Below are 19,713 nucleotides of genomic sequence, written 5' to 3'. Positions count from 1 at the left end.
TCTTTTGTGTCAATATTTGTCATAAGTATTTCACATATCAATTGGTCTTTGGAAAAGAAGAAAAAAATCCATTCCCGCTTGAGAGGTGGTCGGTCGGTCTCTTATTACCGAAGCCATAAGTAAGTGTTTAAAGGGTCCGTACGTCGTTTTTACATACAGCTAAAACTAAGGCTTTACAATTCTGGTTCATCGACCATACGCTGGGTGCTAATCAATTGTTTCCACTGGAACACAGTTTGTGTTCTTGTGATAGATCGACAGCAACAACAATTTTTTTTAACAAACAAAACAATTGAGATTTCTTTTGTGTGTGGCATAAGACAATAGGGATGTTAAATATTGGAGTTGCCAGATGAGGGGATTATTTTTTCAAAGATATGAATTGAGTTGAGGTCTCCTCCGAGGGCTATATTTGTACTGAAAACTGGAGGTTTTTATAAAATTTGGTACACCGCCATAGTTTTAGAATAGAGAGAGAGATGATTTGAAAGTCCCAATTTGATGGTAAGTACTGTAGGGTCTTCAGTAGGCAATTGTGGTGAGAAAATTAGAACAAATGGTGTCTGCGGTTATCCTTTCACTAATTCTGGCCCAATTGGTAAGGTATTTAGCCGAACCGTGTAAAACTTAAATCCTAAGTGGTATCGCTCCGTTCGAAGTCGCTAATAAAAAGGAAGTTCCTTATCATTGAGCTTAAGAACATGAATCCGACAGCACTCATTCATATGAGAGAAGTAGGTTAGGTTAGGTTTAAGTGGCAGTCTGCCATCAGACTCACACGTTTTTGTCTATTGTGATACCACAGGAACAAAAGAAGGAAGATTCCTTCTAGTTCCTATCGTTGAACCATCCAGATCGCTTTAAAAAGCCCAACAACTTGCGAATGTTCACATCCACTAAATCAGACAGGTTCTCAATTCAATGTGGAACTCCTTCTGACTGCTAGTGCGGGACACACACACAGAAGGTGTTCTATAGTCTCTTCTTCTTCAATGTTCTCACAGTTTCTGCAAAATCGTTGCTGGCAACCTTCAGTCTGTCAGCATGTTTTCTGATTCGACAGTGACCTATCATGACGGACACAATGACTGAGACGTCTGTTCTAGTCAGTGACAAGAAAGCAGTAGACTTCTTCAAGTCTAGATTAGGCCATATTCCTTCTGACTGCTAGTGCGGAACACACACACAGAAGGTGTTCTATAGTCTCTTCTTTTTCGATGTCCTCACAGCTTCTGCAAAAGTCGTTGCTGGCACCTTCAGTCTATCAGCATATTTTCCGATTATGCAGCGACCAGTCGTGACGGACTCAATGACTGAGATCTCTGTTCTAGCCAGTGACAGCAAAGTGGTAGACATCTTCAAGTCTAGAGTAGGCCACATAGTTTTGGAATGCTCAAAGCCCCCTCTTTGTGACCATCTATATTCGTTGTTCTTCGTGCCTAGTCCTGAAAACATAGCTTACATTTTGCTAGAGGCATACCCACAGATTCCAGTATCACGGAAATGTGTAGAGTAGTTCCTAGTCTTGAAAGCTCGTCCGTTTTATAATTCCCAGGGATATCTCTGTGGCCGGTATCCAAAGGGCCGCCCTCGACTATCGAGGGGGGTTTTTGTTGCTTGACTGTCTGAGAAGATTTTTATGCCAATCGTCGTAATGACATTATAATTTAGCCTTTCCACCATTTCTTGAATTGCAATGATCTCTGCTTGATACAGACTGCAGTACGACCAGTTCTAGATCATAAGAGTACACCCCAAAGCCCACCTGGTTGTCTAGTTTGGAACCATCCATAAAGAAGTCTATGTAACTTTATTTACCAGGGATATCGTAGTTGCAATCGGTTCTATCAGGAATTTTGGTATAGTAATTTTTGTCTAAATGCGATTCAGGTAATCCATACTGCCTGGAACATCAGACATTGTATCAAGGATAACACAGTGTCCGTAGCCGCCACATGACCAAAGAGAAAGCTTCCTTAACCTCACAGCAGTGTTCGCAACAATTTGTCTAGCCACAATTTCCAGAGGCATTAGATGTAGCATTAAATTCAGTGCATTAGATGATGTCGTCCTCAATGCGGCTGTGATGCACAAACAAGCCATCCTTTGGATCCGTTTGAGTATTAAACAGTAGGTGGACTTTTGAAGCATCGTCCACCAGACCACAACACCATATAGCATTAAAGGTCTGAAAACTGCAGTATATACCCAATGCCAGACACGCGGTTTAAACCTCAAACTTTGGCCAATGGCTCTCTTGCAGGTGTATGAGAGAAATTTGGAACCATCCATATAGAGAGAAGTAACTTTGTATGAGAGAAGTAACTCTGCTGTTTCATGGGCAAATTTATCGATGTCCTAATTTTTTGGTATTTTCTTTGACATCTAAATGTTAATAGGATCTTTTTGGGAAAATAAAATCCTATATTGAAAATTTGATTTAAACTTTACCAATCTGGCAACTACACGTTATTCATGGTCTTAAGTACATTGTAACATTGCCTCTTACACATTGCTGGCTTAACTCATGATCTGCTTATAGCTCTTAAGTTCCATCAATTTTAGGTAAAAATTGGGCATTTTCCACATTTTTTTCGTTTTTGTTTTCCAGACATTTTGGGTGTTTTGTATTCAATTTCATTCGTCCCAATTCAAATTAATTTGCTGTAGTTGGTCCCTCTTCTCATTTCTTCACTAATCGAAATAAATTAGCATTTCTAATGAATATTAATGATCGCTTGACAATTGGACCGTCTGCTGCCACTGCTATGGTCATATTTCCAGAATTTATCCAGTCTCAAAACAAGTACCTCATTTATTGCCTATAAGCCTTGGCCTCTTCGGAAAGATTATTTTTGTTAGTGGCTTTATGGTTATGAAATATTCACAACTACCCTTGTCTTATTTAGGGTAAAGGGGGATTACTGTCATATTTAGATAAAAGGGAGATGAGAATTTCTATCTACTGAATGTCTTGGGAAATAAATAAAAGCCACATTTAATTGTGGTTTTTATCTAATTCTGATGGAGCATGTCATTCATTAGTAATTGTAATATGTTCTTATGATGATCAAGCGGCTGATAACTGTGTCATTGTCAATTTAACACACTTTGAAGTATGAGCGGTGCATTTCTATGAACGGTTGGATTGTTGATTGAAATATTTATTTTTATTGTTTTTAATATTTTTTAATTTTTTTTGTGTATTTTACAATTTGCCTAAGCAAAAACCAATTAAAAATGGGTTACCCACCACCATGGATTCTGCTTAAAATTAACAGCAATTAAATCAGTTTATAACTTTACGTCATTTCTCCAAGAGGAAAGAGAATTGAGCTCATTTGACCATAAAAATGAAAACACTAGAATGAAGGATCAGCTTATTGTCCAGATGGCCCAGTGTGCTTTTTTATACCCTACACCACTACTGCGGTACAGGGTATTAGAAGGATGAGCGATACACACATTGAGAAGTATACCGATCGACTCTGAATCACTGTCTCATTCGGCTATGTCCGCCTATCTGTCTGTCCGTCTGACCAGGTTAAATTTTGTACAAAGTACAGGTCGCAATTTTCATCCGATCGACTTAAAATCTGGTACAGGCATGTTTTTCGGTTTAGGTTCAGATTTGGATATAGCTCCCATATATATGGTTGCCCAAAAAGTAATTGCGGATTTTTTAAAAGAAAGTAAATGCATTTTTAATAAAACTTAGGATGAACTTTAATCAAATATACTTTTTTTACACGTTTTTTCTAAAGCAAGCTAAAAGTAACAGCTGATAACTGACAGAAGAAAGAATGCAATTACAGAGTCACAAGCTGTGAAAAAATTTGTCAACGCCGACTATATGAAAAATCCGCAATTACTTTTTGGGCAACCCAATATGTTCGTCCGATTTGTAGTAATAATGCAATAAATTGTTGGTCATTTGTTAACCGATTCTGTCGAAATTAGGTAGGAAGGATTTTCTCTGAATTCTCAACATTACTGGGGAATTTCATGGAAATCGGTTTACAACATACTGCGAAGACACACCTTCTCGAGAGCCCGGTGCCACACCATGACTCCATTGGTGAGGATCGGCTGAACCACAGCATTGTAAATCCAGTGTGCCATACTCGTCATATGTCCCTAACTCCTGCCCACCGAGCTGCGACATGAGTAAAGCGCATTTAGACAACCCACATACGACTCATATGTCCGTCCCTCTGTATGTCTGTCTGTGGAAAGCACGCTTGATTTCTTAGAAGAAGAGTTAGAGGTTGAAATTTTGCACAAATACTTCCCTTTAGTGTAGGTCAGTTGGGATTGTAAATAAGCCATTTCGGTTTATGTTTGGATATAGGCCTGGGTTCGAATCCTGGCGAGACCATCAGAAAAAATTTTCAGCGGTGGTTTTCCCCTCCAAATGCTGGCAACATTTGTGAGGTATTATGCCATGTAAAACTTCTCTTCAAAGAGGCGTCGCACTGCGGCACGCCGTTCGGACTCGGCTATAAAAAGGAGGTCCCCTATCATTGAGCTTTAACTTGAATCGGACTGCACTCATTGATATGTGAGAAGTTTGCCCCCGTTCTTAAGTGGAATGTTCATGGGCAAAATTAATTTTTTTTTTTGGTCAATTTCTTCAGAAGCAATGGGAGGCGGTCGTTCTCCAAGGACCGTATTCACACGGCAGCTGTTCTCCGCATCTGTTACCGTGTCAGCATGAATGTTGTCTAGTAGCGCTGAACCTCACGCTCTAAATCATGTAAATCTACCTTACGGCTTCTGGGCGGTGGATACCTATCCGCTAGATGATGATTTGGATTGTATCTGTAATAATAGCCCAGAAAATATTATTTAGACAGCATGTAGTTTTGTCTCGTGAACAACACCAGCTCCCCAGTAGAGAGAAGGCGACCGCCACTCAAAATGACGACATCATCAGCATGGCCAATCACTATCACTCTTTTCTTCTCGAAGTACCTGAGAACCTCATTGATAACCAAGAGCCACAAGAGTCCACCTGGTCACAATCTTTCTCACCGAACCCTCAGCCAGTGATACATTGCTAATGCTTACCTTGAGCATAACATCATTCCAGTTTCCCATATCAACCAGAGAATGGAACCCAACTCCACTTTATTAAGAGCACCTTCTATATTCAAGGAAGCCGGCAAAGTACAGTCGTCTGTCCCCACGTTACCCTGTATAAAATCCACGATGTCGTGGAGGGCACTTTCAGCTGACAGATTTTTGGTGAAGATCCCTTATGTACGCATCCAACAGTCTCTCAAGTATCTTCAGACTGATCGGCCTAAGGTCCCTGGACCGGGAGTGACCCGGTTTCGCCGCCTTGGCAATGAAAACTGCCCGAACCTCTGGCCACGCAGTCGGCACAAACCAAAAATCCCCTCAAGAAGACTTATGGTATACTGCCCCGTTCTTTGCGGCCTCTAGAAGGCGTAATTATTATCCGATCTGAAAATTTTGCCCATGGCCCATAACTTGATAGCTCCCATACAAACCAATCTATCGATTGAACTTCTTGAGCTTCTATTGAGAGCTCGATTGTTATTTGATTTGGCTAAAATTTTGCACGTTCGATTTAGCTCCTATATAAACCTCTCTCGCGATATATGCAATGGGTGGCGGTCGTTCTCCAAGGACTACATTCACCCGGTAGCCAATTACCGCGTCTGCTACCGTGTCTGCATGAATGTTGTCCAAACCCGCTTGATATGCCGCTTGATCTAGAGGTTCTCTCTTGTAGCGCTGAACCTCACGCTCTAGATCGTGTAGATCTAGCTTAAGGCTTCTGGGTGGTGGGTATCTATCCACAAGACGATGATTTGGATGGTTTCTGCGATAACAGCCCAAAAGGTATTGCTTAGACAGCATGTAGTTATGTCTTCGCACTGGTAGGATCTTTGTCTCCTGATGGAGGTGGTCCACATGAGAACTGAGGAGACAGCCCGTCGCAGTTCGGAGGGCGGCATTCTGACAGATCTGAATATTATTCCACTGCGTGTCACAAAGTTGACGAGACCACACTGGCGCTGCATAACTTACCACAGACCGGCCAATTGCTCTGTACGTGGTCAACAAGGTTTCTTTGTCTGCACCCCAAGTGCTGTCAGCGAGTGACTTGAGAACCTTGTTTCTACTTTTGACTTTATTGCAGATTGCTGTGGCATGTGGGGAGAAAGTGTAAGAGCTGTCAAATGTGACGCCAAGTATTTTGGGACACTTGATGGTCGGAATCATTTCTCCATCGACCATCACAGTCAGCTCAGTATTCACCTCACACGTATTTGTAGTGAACAGTGTGGCTGAAGATTTGGTGGCGAATATCTTCAGATTTCTTGCAGCGAAATATAAGGCAAGCTCGTAGAGGTAGACGTTCAACCTATCGCAGATGTCATCAATGGGTGGGGGGCCTGATGCCATGATCGTACAATCGTCCGCATATGATACGATCTCTATGCCGTCTGGAGGGGGTGGAATGGAGGATAGGTAGAGGTTAAACAGAGCCAGAGATATCACCCCACCTTGGGGAACTCCCTGTTTCACTCTACGGTGTTTCGATTTCTTATCCCTAAATTCCACAAATGACTGGCGACCACACAGATAATTCGCGACCCAGCGTTTCAGGCCTGGCTGGAGGGACGTGTTGGCGATGTCCTCAAATAATTTGGCATGGCTGACCGTGTCGAATGCCTTCGTCCTATCACATGGCCTGGGTTGATTGAAGCCAAGGCCAATGTGTGTGGTGATGGCATGCAAAGCTGTTGTTGTGCTGTGCAGTCTCCGAAATCCATGTTGATGCTCGGCGAATGGAAATTCTCCTACGAGGCTCGGGAGGAGTAATGCTTCAAGCGTCTTTGCCACTGGTGAGAGAAGGGAGATCGGTCTGTACGACTCCTCCAAACTCGGGTCTTTTCCAAGCTTCAGTAGCGGGATCACTCTGCCCATTTTCAGACATCGGGAACTATAAGAGTGTTCAATGACAGGTTGAGGACAGTAGTAAGGTACTCAACTCCAGGTGAATCCAGATTCTTTAACATCAATGTAGAGATTCCGTCGGGGCCCAACGCCTTGGAAGATTTGGCGCCACGGATGACATTCGTAACTTCGCCTACGGTAAATTGTGATGGCTGTTCATCGGCTCGGAGACCACGAATACGGCGAATGGCTCTCCTCCTTGCCCTGTCTCTCTTCGGATGCACAATAAATTGACGGTTGAACAACCTGGCGCATCTCTTCGGATCCGTCACGATTATCTCGCCAAAAGTGACTGAGGTCCTGTCGTCCCGTCTACCGGGGTTCGAGAGTGACTTAACAGTGGCCCACAGTTTGCCTGCACCGGTGCCTAAGTTACATTGCTCCAAGTGTTCTAGCCACAAATTCCGCTTATGTTCGTTGACTACCCTGTTTATTTCCAGATTCAGCTCGCTGATTCTGGAATCAGTGTGCTGAATCCTATCACGCTCGTCTGCGAGTACCACTGCTTGCGCCGGGAAATTGGGTCGCACTTGGGGTATTCGACCGGCTGGTATAAAGCGAGCGGCTGCTGCGTTGATGATGTCTCGGAATTTCCTCTCGGCCAGAAGCACATCAGAGGGGAGTGGCAGTTCACTGAAGCGCTAATTGGTATACTCTCTGAAGCCAGTCCAATCGGCCTTCTTATAATTGATAAACGTCCGGCGCTCAAAGGTTATGAAGTCGGGTGGTCGGTCGATGGTGAGAATTATGGGGAGGTGATCCGACCCCAAATAGATGACGGCTTGCCAGGAGACGTCACTCAGGAGATCAGGGGATGCAATTGAGATGTCCTCGTAATCCTAGTGGGGGCATCCTCATTCACCGTGCAAAACGTGGAGCTATCTATCTGCTCTGCCACGCTGGTCGTTACCTAGGGGAGAATGCCATGACGTGTGATGCGCATTAAAATCCCCCCGAACCAGACGATTATGGCCAGATAGCAACCCACTTATGTCGGGGTTGTAAGCCTGGCCGTTAATCGGGACACAGCTACCAACTGGCGGTATATATACGTTGTATATCTCTATCTCGGCAGTACCAGACCTGACTGCTACCCCCATACATTCCATGTATGGGTCACTAGCGTCAAGCGCAGGCGAGATAGGTCTATACTGCACGGAATGGTGTATAACGAAGGCCAATCCCTCACCTCCATTCCTTGAGCGATCCTTATGTAGCACATTGTAACCGTGACAAGGTTTTCTTCTAGCCTTAGTATTAAAGACTACGTTACTCCTGACAGTATCATGAGTTCCTATAAGAGCAAAACTATTTTCAGTAGTAGATACTTTAGCCACGAACAATTAGCATTATATTAAATTTTCCCAATTTATCTAATTTTTCTTCTTTTCATTCTTATTTCAGTTTGCAAGGAGTGGTTGGTGCGAGAAGATGGTGCTTTAGCCTATAAATTACAATCACAGGAGAGTGAGTAGCCAAAACATCTCCCCCAATAAGTTCTTCTAATGTCATTGCCTACTTTTCTTCTCTCTAGTCACAGACTTTTACAAAGGCAATCGCACCCGCAATGCTGTAGTAAGAGAGGATTTCCCCACAGCATTGCAAGAGCAGCTGAAAGAGAAAGAAACAGCAGAAAAACAAGCCGAAGCCTATAGGCGTAGGCTAAAGGAGCAGTAAGTGAAAGAAATCGGAGATAATTGAAAATTTTCTTAAAAATTTTAACATTATCTTCTCTTTTAGGGAGGAATATGATAAACGAGTGGCCAAAGAAATAACCGACAAATTGGAAAGAGATTTGCAGGAACAAAGATTAAGAGAGCTCGAAAGTGAAAAATTGGCTCAAGACATGCAGGTTAGTATGAGTTGTCGGTTTTTTGTTTAATCAAGCACTCAATGCACCATAGCACTGGAATTTTAAACAATATTTAATATTAAGGCATAACTATACGTGGGCGGTGCCTAACTTAGCCGATAGTATCAACTAAGTTTGGTTTCTGTGGCAGTCTGTTTCGGAAAATTACTTGGACAATTGGTAGTTCGTTGGGATACCACAGTAGCGACAGACCAAAGCCTCTCAATCCCATGGCAGCCGGTTGTATGTATCGAATTGACCCGATGGAGCCCTTTATGGTGTTGTTGTAGCAGTGTGTTGTACACTGAGGCGGCAGCCCTTGCCGATGGATAACTCCATCGGGTCAATCCGGTACGTACAACCGGCTGCCATGGGATTGAGCCCTTAATTGGCAAGGGCTGCGGCCTCAGTTTACAACATACCAAAGCTTCTGATGGGAATCAAACATGTCTTCCCCGCGCGGTCAATCTGAACTCGTTACCAACTCAACAACCGTGGCGATTTTTTACCAAGCCTATAAAGCTGTCAATGAGATAACATTGAGAAAAAGATCTAAATTCTCTTCAGTTTTTTGAGTTTTTTCTATCATATTGGCTAACTTCGGGACCGCCCTTGTAACCCTATCTCATAATCTTTCATACCTCAACTATCTTGAAGATTTTCAGCGACCTCTGCTCATGTCTAACTCTCTAGTTGTTTCTTTCTGTAAATAACTCTGTTTTTCGGTATACCCAAATGTATGTACATATCTCTTTGCAGGCTATTTATGTGAATCTACCACCGGCGTTGCCGCCACCATCGGCACGCGATAAAAATAAGGTACCACCACCTAGGCCAGCCAAAAGTTCCACATTGTTACAAAGCAATCAACAACCCATATCACCACCAAATGGCTATCGTAATCCCAACAGTCCACAGTTTCCCATACAATTGCAACAGCATCACTTTTCCAATGCGGATGGTGGTTATGTTGGTCTATCATTACATGCAACAACGGCTCAGCTGCAGCAACATCATAGATCGCCAACAAACAGCCACAATCATAACCTCAACCACAATAATCTAGTGGTAGGTGGCGATAGTCAGGGATCACCAACTCAGCTAATGCAACAACACCAACAACACCACCATCAACAACAACAATACCAACAACCGCCAGCTAATCAGTCACCATGTTCATCATCATCACCATCATTTTCATACCGCCAGGGTGGTGTGGTGGACTCATCATCGCCTTTGAATTCATTGTCCTCATCATCGTCCGCCTCCAGACGCCATGTACTTGAGTCACAGCTTAATATGAACACCAGTTATCAGCAACAATTGCCACCACCATTGACACCCACCAGTCCACATACACCACTCACTCCCACACATGCCTTTGCGCACACCCCACCACCCCCCTCAACAACCACAACAGCAATAGCCACGCCCCCCACCCATCAACATCCTGATGTCGAGGAACTTATTGAGTATTCCGATGTGGCAGACAGCATTAGACGTTACGATATGAACAAATCCTCTACGGATACCCTTGATTCACACAAATCACACAATAGCGCCTCATCATCATCACCAGCACACTCGCACTCGCACTCGCATCACCACCACAACCACCATATGCACAATGCTAGCAAAATTTCTATCAATCGTCTAATGTCACCCTCCCATGAAAATCTTCTAAAGAATGATCATAAATTTCAGAAACTCTCGCCAGAGAAATATGACTGTCTGGTGGGAAATGCCACCCCCAATCAAACACCACCCACAGGGGTTAAGGAGCGTCATTTGCAAGAGCACGCCGATGACATAGAACTGTATGTGGATCCATGCGATTATAAGGAAATCGGTTTGCCCATGGCCGAAATCAAAGAAATGAATGCCAAATTAAAGCAGGAGCAAAAGGATGAGGTAAGCATTGAAATTCAATTCAAATGTAAACCTTAATTTCTTAAAATATTTCCCTTATGTTACAGCTTTTGGCTCGCCGCTTGCAGGAGTTGGAGGTACAGGATGGCATGACCCTGGAGGAACGAGATCGTATGCTGGCCATCGAAGCTCAAGACAAAGAACTTGCTAAAATGCTCCAAGAAAGGGTAAGAGATCGTTGTTGAAAATAGTCTGTCATTTGGGCATGAAAATTCCATGGAGCTATCTGAATTTTTGAGCCGTAACTTTTCATTGCTTCTTAAGAGACTACCATTCAGCATTAAACGCTACTAAATTAGCACTCTAAGTAGATTTTTCTCATTTTCAAATCATTGGAAAATCATTCTAGTACTACGCCACTATAGTATGGGGGGTATACTTAGGACCGTATAAATTATGTGAAGTACTTGCTGTACGGCGTGCCTCGCTAGAACCTTAAATGGCCTTTTTATAATAAAGACTTCCTTGCACATTTTGTTAAGGGGGTTTCAAACTTGGGGTCTATACCAGATCTTTAGAATACATTTGGTTTACGTACCACATCGGTTGGAGGCCATCGTAGTGCAGAGGTCCCCCGATGACGCTGAACGTCTGGGTTCGAATCCTGACGATAACATCAGATAAATTTTTCAGCGGTAGTTATCTCTCTATCTGACGATAACATCAGACAAATTTTTCAGCGGTGGTTATCTCCTCCTAATGCGGGCGACATTTGTGAGGTACTGTGCCATGCAAAAACTTCTCCTCAAAGAGGATTTGTACTGCGGCACGCCGTTCGGACTCGGCTATAAAAAGGAGGTTCCTTATCATTGAGCTTAAACTTGAATCGGACAGCACTCAATGATATGGGAGAAGTTTGCCCCTGATCCTTAATGGAATGTTCAAGGGCAAATTTGTAATTTGCATTACCATATTGGTCCTTCCTGCATCAACTGTACCCCAAATTTAGATGTAAGATTTGGATTCTACTTTCATTTGTACAGACCTTTTATTTGATCCCTTATTGTCCCAATCGGTTGTTTTATGGGAGTGGGCGACCCACAGAAACTTGTACTCAGCCTTGAATATGAGATTGGAGCTCTACTACTAAAGATATTTTTATACCCTCCACCATAGGATGGGGGGTATACTAATTTCGTCATTCTGTTTGTAACTACTCGAAATATTCGTCTGAGACCCCATAAAGTATATATATTCTTGATCGTCGCGACATTTTATGTCGATCTAGCCATGTCCGTCCGTCCGTCTGTCGAAAGCACGCTAACTTCCGAAGGAATTTGAAATTTTGCACAAATACTTTTTATTAGTGTAGGTCGGTTGGTATTGTAAATGGGTCATATCGGTCCATGTTTTGATATAGCTGCCATATAAACCGATCTTGGGTCTTGACTTCTTGAGCCTCTAGAGGGCGCAATTCTCATCCGATTTGACTGAAATTTTGCACATAGTGTTTAAGTATCACTTCTAACAACTGTGCTCAGTATGGTTCAAATCGGTCCATAACCTGGTATGGCTGTCCTATAAACCGATCTTGGGTCTTGACTTCTTGAGCCTCTAGAGAGCGCAATTCTTACCCGATTAGAATGAAATTTTGCACGACGTGTTTTGTTATGATATCCAATAACTGTGCTAAGTTTGGTTCAATTCGGTTCATAACCTGATATAGTTGCCATATAAACCGATCTGGGATCTTGACTTCTTGGGCCTCTGGAGGTCGCAATTATTATCCGATTTGCCTGAAATTTTGTACAACGGATCCTCTCATGACCATCAACATACGTGTTTATTATGGTCTGAATCAGTTGATAGCCCGATACAGCTCCCATATAAATCGATCTCTCTATTTTACTTCTTGAGCCCCCAAAGGGCGCAATTCTTATTCGAATTGACTGACATTTTACACAGGTCTCCAACATATAATTTAATTGTGGTCTAAACCGGATCATATCTTGATATCGCTCCAATAGCAGAGCAAATCTTTTCTTCTATCATTTTTTGTCTAAGAAGAGATGTCGGGAAAAGAACTCGACAAATGCGCTCCATGGTGGAGGGTATATAAGATTCGGCCCGGCCGAACTTAGCACACTTTTACTTGTTTTTGAATGTAATATTGTCCCGAGTATCTATTGTTCTCACGCAGGCGTTCGGCGTCATAGCCAAACATGCTAACATCTGCGGTACTGTGACATCATTTTCATGATCGCACTTATTGTGCACAAAAAACGTTTAATATTGAGCTTTCTTCATTGAGACCTGTCAACAAAGACTCATGGGGCATGGACCTAGAGTATGGATTACTTTACTTTAGCGTCTTTATCGAACATGGAAGGGACATATTTATCTCATGCAAGTTGGAGTCCGTATATGATCTCTGTGGACTTAGAAATCACTCTTCTGTTTGACTGTCCACGGTTATCATTATAGTCCGATCGTGTAGCCGCTGCGGCATCGTTGTCGTCTCCAAGGCCTTTAGGACCTCCGCCTGAAAAACGCTACAGCTGTAAGAAAGCGCCTATGACTTCCCAACTTCTAAGGACTCAATGAAGATTCCTGCACCGATACACAAGGTTCAGGATAAGCCTGGAGCGCCATTTTGGGAAAACGACGTCCAATCCGTCAACATGAAAATACAGGCCATGCACATAGTCTGTCGCTGATAGTCAACACCCCTGCAGAATAGAATAGAGCCCAAACTTCAATTACAGTTAAATTATAATTACCTTTCGTCAAACATGACAAAAGGTTCTTTCTTGTTGACGCATTGTACATCTTTTTCCCAGAGAAAAATAGCCAATATGCACCATTCACAATGGTGAAGCACAAGAAAGATGTCAATTCCATGGCAGCCGGTTATACGTACCGGATTGACCCGATGGAGTCCTTCATCGGCAAGGGCTGCCGCCTAAGTGTACAACACACTGCTAGTCCAAGGAGGACGGTTCTCGTGGCACTGGACCAAAGGCATTCGACATGGTCAGTCATGCCAAAATATTTGAGGACATCGCCAATACATCCATCCAGGCCTGTAACGCTGGGTCGCGAATTATCTGTGTGGTCACTCGTCATTTGTGGAATTTAGGGATAAGAAATCGAAACATAGTAGAGTGAAACAGGGAGTTCCCCAATGCAGCGCGATACTGACACTGTTAAACCTCTACATATCCTCCATTTTAACCTCCCCAGACGGCATAGAGATCGTATCATAAGTGGACGATTGTAGGATCATGGCATCAGGCCCTCCTGCCATAGTTGACATTTGCGATAGGTTAAAGGTCTACCTTAACGAACTTGCCGCTTATTTCGCTGCAAGATATTTGAATATACTTGCCATCAAATATTCAGCCCCATTTATTACAGATACGTGTAAGGTGAATAATGAGCTGAATGTTATAGTCCATGGAGAAACGACATTGACCATAAAGCGGCCGGGCCGAATCTTATATACCCTCCACCATGGAGCGCATTTGTCAGTTATTTTCCCGGCATCTCTTCTTAGGCAAAAAATGATATAAGAAAAGATTTGCTCTGCTATTAGACCGATATCAACATATGATCCGGTTTAGACCACAATTAAATTATATGTTGGAGACCTGTGTAAAATGTCAGCCAATTCGAATAAGAATTGCGCCCTTTGGGTGCTCAAAAAGTAAAATAGAGAGATCGATTTATATAGGAGCTGTATCGGGCTATAGACCGATTCAGACCATAATAAACACGTATGTTGATGGTCATGAGAGTATCCATCGTACAAAATTTCAGGCAAATCGGATAAGAATTGCGCTCTCTAGAGGCCAAAGAAGTCAAGACCCAAGATCGGTTTATATGGCAGCTACATCAGATTATGGACCGATTTGAACCATACTTGGCACAGTTGTTGGATATCATAACAAAACACGTGGTGCAAAATTGCATTCTAATCGGATAAGATTTGCGCACTCTAGAGGCTCAAGAAGTCAAGACCCAAGATCGGTTTATATGACAGCTATACCAGGTAATGGACCGAATTGGACCATACTAAGCTAAGTTGTTAGAAGAAGTCAAAACCCAAGATCGGTTTATAAGACAGCTATATCAGGTTATGGGCCGATGTGAACCATACTTGGCACAGTTATGGGATATCATAGCAAAACACGTCGTGCAGAATTTCATTCCAATCGGATAAGAATTGCGCACACTAGAGGCTCAAGTAGTCAAGACCCAAGATCGGTTTATATGGCAGCTATATCAAAACATAGACCGATATGGCCCATTTACAATACCAACCGACCTACACTAATAACAAGTATTTGTGCAAAATTTCAAGCCGCTAGCTTTACTCCTTCGGAAGTTAGCGTGCTTTCGACAGACAGACGGACGGACAGACGGACAGACGGACGGACGGACAGACGGACGGACATGGCTAGATCGACATAAAATGTCGCGACGATCAAGAATATATATATTTTATGGGGTCTCAGACGAATATTTCGAGTAGTTACAAACAGAATGACGAAATTAGTGTACCCCCCATCCTATGGTGGAGGGTATAAAAACGGTCCTCAAGTCACTTGCCGGCAGCACTTTGGATGCTGACAAAGGAACCTTGTTGACCACACACAAATCAAATGGCTGGTCTGTGGTATATTATGCAGCGCCAGTGTGGTCTCGTCAGCTATGAGACACACTGTGCAATAATATTAAGATCTCTCAGAATGCCTCTCTTCGAACTGCGAGGGGCTGTCTCCTCAGTTCTCATGTGGACCACCTCCAACGGGAGACAAAGATACTACCCGTGCAAATACATAACTACATGCTGTCTAAGCAATACCTTCTGGATTGTTATCGCAGGGTCCATCTAAATCATAAACTTGTTGATAGGTATCCAACGCCCAGAAGCCCTAAGGTCGATCTACATGATCTAGAGTAAAAGGTTCAGCGTTACAAGAGAGAACCTCTAGATGAAGCGATATATCAAGCGGATCTAGACAACATTCATGCAGACACAGCAGCAGATGCCGTTAATATTGGGTTGCCCAAAAAGTAATTGCGGATTTTTCATATAGTCGGCGTTGGCAAATTTTTTCACAGCTTGTGACTCTGTTATTGCATTCTTTCTTCTGTCAGTTATCAGCTGTTACTTTTAGCTTGCTTTAGAAAAAAAGTGTAAAAAAGTATATTTGATTAAAGTTCATTCTAAGTTTTACAAAAAATGCATTTACTTTCTTTTAAAAATCCGCAATTACTTTTTGGGCAACCCTACATGATCTAGAGTAAAAGGTTCAGCGTTACAAGAGAGAACCTCTAGATGTAGCGACATATCAAGCGGATCTAGACAACATTCATGCAGACACAGTAGCAGATGCGGTTAATAGTTACCGGGTGTATGTGGTCTTTGGAGATCGCCTCCCATTGCACCTAAAGAAATTGGTCTCCTCCGGCAAACCAGAGTAGTTCTGGTTCAATTACGATCCTGCAGATGCGGCAGCCTCAACTCCTTCAGGGCAAAGATTGATGTCAACGTGCAGGATGTGTGTCCCGATTGTGACCGGGGACCACACGTCACCTGTTTAGCTGCCCAGCCACCCGTCTCAGACCCAGATCTCTCTAGATGCACCTCACCCTAGTTACAGTGTTCCTGGATGTGGATATTCGACAGAATCACACAGACGAAAGATAGACCACAACGCACTACTTCAACAACATAATCGGACTAAGTTTGGCAATAGTTGCCATACAGACCGAACTCCCGATTTACAGTCTTGAACCCATATAAAGTCTATTTATTGTTCAATTATTTCGCTGAACTGTGAGTTAAGTTAGACCTCTCGACGTCGGTATAGAGTTTGCTTCCATGTTCTATACTTCTTTAAAGCTGCTATAAGTTTATGAATTGTGAATTTTTCACCGGATTTTGATAAAATGTGGTTTATGTATATCCTAGACGGTGGGTATGCAAAGTTTGGTTCGGCCAAACTCCGATAAATCAGCATTGCTTTGGTTACACTATGCAACAAAATTCAACTTTTCGAAAATATTTCGGATTTATTAGAATTTTATTAGAATAAGCTTTGTGCGACTTATGGTGTACTAATCTTAACCAATCACCACATATTTTACACATATTTTTACATATTTTATACATACATATACATAAAGCCCCTCGTCAGGTGTCAATAGTTCTCTCACACCATCTCACTCTCTCTCTCTCTCTCTCTCTCTCTCTCTCTCTTAGTGAGCTATCGTTGTTGCTTGGTCATACACGTTATCATTTCTTTCATTATGTGCTAGAATTCTCTCACGTCTAAGTCACTATTCTCACTCTTTACTAAATCTATAATACTAACTTGTTAAACTCCTCTCTCAATTTTCCTCTCTCTCTTTATCTCTGCTCCTCTGCACTGCCTTAAAACAACTTTAACATAAGATGGATTTTACTACTTGGGATATATTAAGACCTGGCGTTGTAACCATACGCCATGGATGTAATTTTTCGCGTGCCTTTGCATGTTTACGAATTGAAGCTTTCAAGGGAATATTACCACGTATGACAACAACAAAAAGAATATGGGTTGGTTAATATTGAGTTGTTATCGAAAATTTCCAATAAAACGTTTCAAACTCAAAAAATCATACTTCCACCATTGCACTTCTCACTTTAGGTAGTGAGTAGGGGGGTAACAGCGCTGCGGAATCGACCATAATCGAGGTTTTGAGGCCAGGGTAAGAATATTGAACCGGAGTCGGAGTTTGGTTGGGATTTAAGCACGCTTGCCCGACTCCGGCTCAATACTCCGATTTCGACAACGACCCGAGAGTCAGATTTCGTAGCCATGGGTGGAAATATATGTGACCATACATTTACCTTACATTTTTCCTTTTCTCTGGAAACACAAAACTTTGAAAACTCGTTTATAGTCTGTTGACCTTGTTTTCAGGAAACTTTCATTTAGGAATGACTTTTTAACTTATCCATTCCCCTTTTTATGTTTTAGGAAAAAGCCAAAGCTAAACGTGCCAAAGAAAAAGCTAGACAACGTAAAAGCCAACAAGCCAAGGAACCAACCACAATGCCACACAGTCAACCTTTACCATCCGCTAATGGTCATTTGCCCCTTATGGCCCATGAGAATGGTATGCTCACTTCAAACAGCTCCTCGTCGCGACACAGCCAACTGTCAGCCATTGAGGGCCAACAATATCATGCAGACCATGAAGATCCCTTGGATTTGGATGCCTACTCTAATCCCATAGACGTTCTTAAACACAGCCAACAACGCACACAAAATGGATGCCTAACAAATGGCAGCCTGCAAAGAGATTTAGTCAGTCAACAGGCTAGACATGCTAGTCTAGCCAGAGAGGATGATATCTACACACTACCCGTCGATAGTTGCCGTCCTGGTCACAGCGTTGCCAACAATAGTAACGCGAATTTGAGGCCAGCTTCCATGAATGTGTGTGCGGAAAATGGATTGACAGTGGGTAGTGCGGGTGTTGGGGCATATTCACAAAATTCCATGACCAGGTGAGGGTTAAAAGTGCCTCAGAGTTAGAAGCCAAGAATTTTTTTTTTATATTTCTGTCTTTTTACAGATCGGAAAACTTTTCCATACACTCTCATGACTCCATGAATTCTCGTCATAGCTCCAATTCCAAAACTCAAGCCTTTGGTATATATGTATAGCATTTGTAGTCAGCGGATCAAGAAATTTTAAGTACTAATCATTGTTTTGCTTATTATTACAGATCAAAACTCTAGCCCCACACCTCCTTACATGCCAATTCAGGGTACACGAAGATCAAATTCAAGTGAAGATCGTAAAAAGAAATCCAAGGACAATAAATGTACCCATCAGTAAATTTAAGGAATAAAAAGTGATGATCACAATTATGGATGCAGCAAAACGTAAAGAGAGCAAAGTCCATGACAAATAAATTGTTATTGCAAAAACTGTTGCAGATTTATTAGATACGACAGAAAAATAAGGAGAAACACATAAACTAAGTCATGGTTTCCAATAAGAAAGGAAAGGAAAAGAAAGGAGAGGAGAGGCATACCAATTTGCACACCACCTTGCTAAACTACCAGAAGACTTTTTATCCTACCCAAAGACTTAGAGAGCACCCCTAACCACTATGGAAACCTTGTTCTCCCCCACTTTGGCTTATTCGTCTACCGTTGCCCTAGATAGCTGAAATTGCTGAAATATTTGAATATCAAAAGAATATATGAAAGAAACTGATTTTTAGTAGAACTGTTTTTTAATATTCCATTTTATAGTTTGGGTAATTCGCTCGCCCACATACACCATATACGCATAGATATACCATATATTAATTTATAGAATGAAATTTTCTAAATTATATCTAGATAACTATTATATATGTATGTATGTACCCATATGTATCGATTGCATTACTTACTTACTGCGTACATGTATGTATGTATCATAATTTACAATCAAAACTTAAGTATTAAATATTTAAGGGTATTTTCTATGATCTATTTCTATTTATGGTACTTGCATTCAAATACTTATACATTTTTTTCCTATGATATAAGCTTGGAAATAAATTAATATTGAAAAATAATCAAAAACAAGTAAAACAAGGGAATAAGTTCGGTCCGGCTGAACTGTGGATCCCCACCACCTCGAATGTATATATATATATTGGGTTGCCCAAAAAGTAATTGCGGATTTTTCATATAGTCGGCATTGACAAATTTTTTCACAGCTTGTAACTCTGTAATTGCATTCTTTCTTCTGTCAGTTATCAGCTGTTACTTTTAGCTTGCTTTAGAAAAAAAAGTGTAAAAAAAGTATATTTGATTAAAGTTCATTCTAAGTTTTATTAAAAATGCATTTACTTTCTTTTAAAAAATCCGCAATTACTTTTTAGGCAACCCAATATTAACCACATTTAGTCAAAATCCGATGATAAATGCACCATTTATGAAC

General features: G+C 41.9%; 1 protein-coding gene across 9 annotated transcripts in view; it reads left to right on the top strand.

The window, feature by feature from the left end:
- The window catches only part of LOC106082456 (uncharacterized), a 109,697-nt gene extending 90,286 nt beyond the window's left edge, over positions 1-19,411 (top strand). For 6 of the 9 annotated variants that reach the window (XM_059364913.1, XM_059364912.1, XM_059364911.1 and 3 more), the window contains 10 exons: positions 8,398-8,460; positions 8,528-8,666; positions 8,734-8,845; positions 9,605-9,913; positions 10,550-10,756; positions 10,822-10,941; positions 17,178-17,321; positions 17,746-18,278; positions 18,347-18,423; positions 18,500-19,411. In XM_059364913.1, the coding sequence (XP_059220896.1) occupies positions 8,398-8,460; positions 8,528-8,666; positions 8,734-8,845; positions 9,605-9,913; positions 10,550-10,756; positions 10,822-10,941; positions 17,178-17,321; positions 17,746-18,278; positions 18,347-18,423; positions 18,500-18,612 (1,817 nt within the window). In that variant the 3' untranslated portion in view covers positions 18,613-19,411. The remainder of the gene's footprint in view (positions 1-8,397; positions 8,461-8,527; positions 8,667-8,733; positions 8,846-9,604; positions 9,914-10,549; positions 10,757-10,821; positions 10,942-17,177; positions 17,322-17,745; positions 18,279-18,346; positions 18,424-18,499) is intronic. The other 3 variants (XM_059364916.1, XM_059364917.1, XM_059364915.1) reach the window with 3 other exon arrangements.
- The last annotated feature ends 302 nt before the right edge of the window (positions 19,412-19,713 follow it).

This window comes from Stomoxys calcitrans, chromosome 3 (assembly GCF_963082655.1).
Source record: "Stomoxys calcitrans chromosome 3, idStoCalc2.1, whole genome shotgun sequence".
Taxonomy (NCBI): domain Eukaryota; kingdom Metazoa; phylum Arthropoda; class Insecta; order Diptera; family Muscidae; genus Stomoxys; species Stomoxys calcitrans.
The sequence above is the reverse complement of the archived record's forward strand: the minus strand, read 5'-3'. Positions and strand labels throughout refer to the sequence as shown.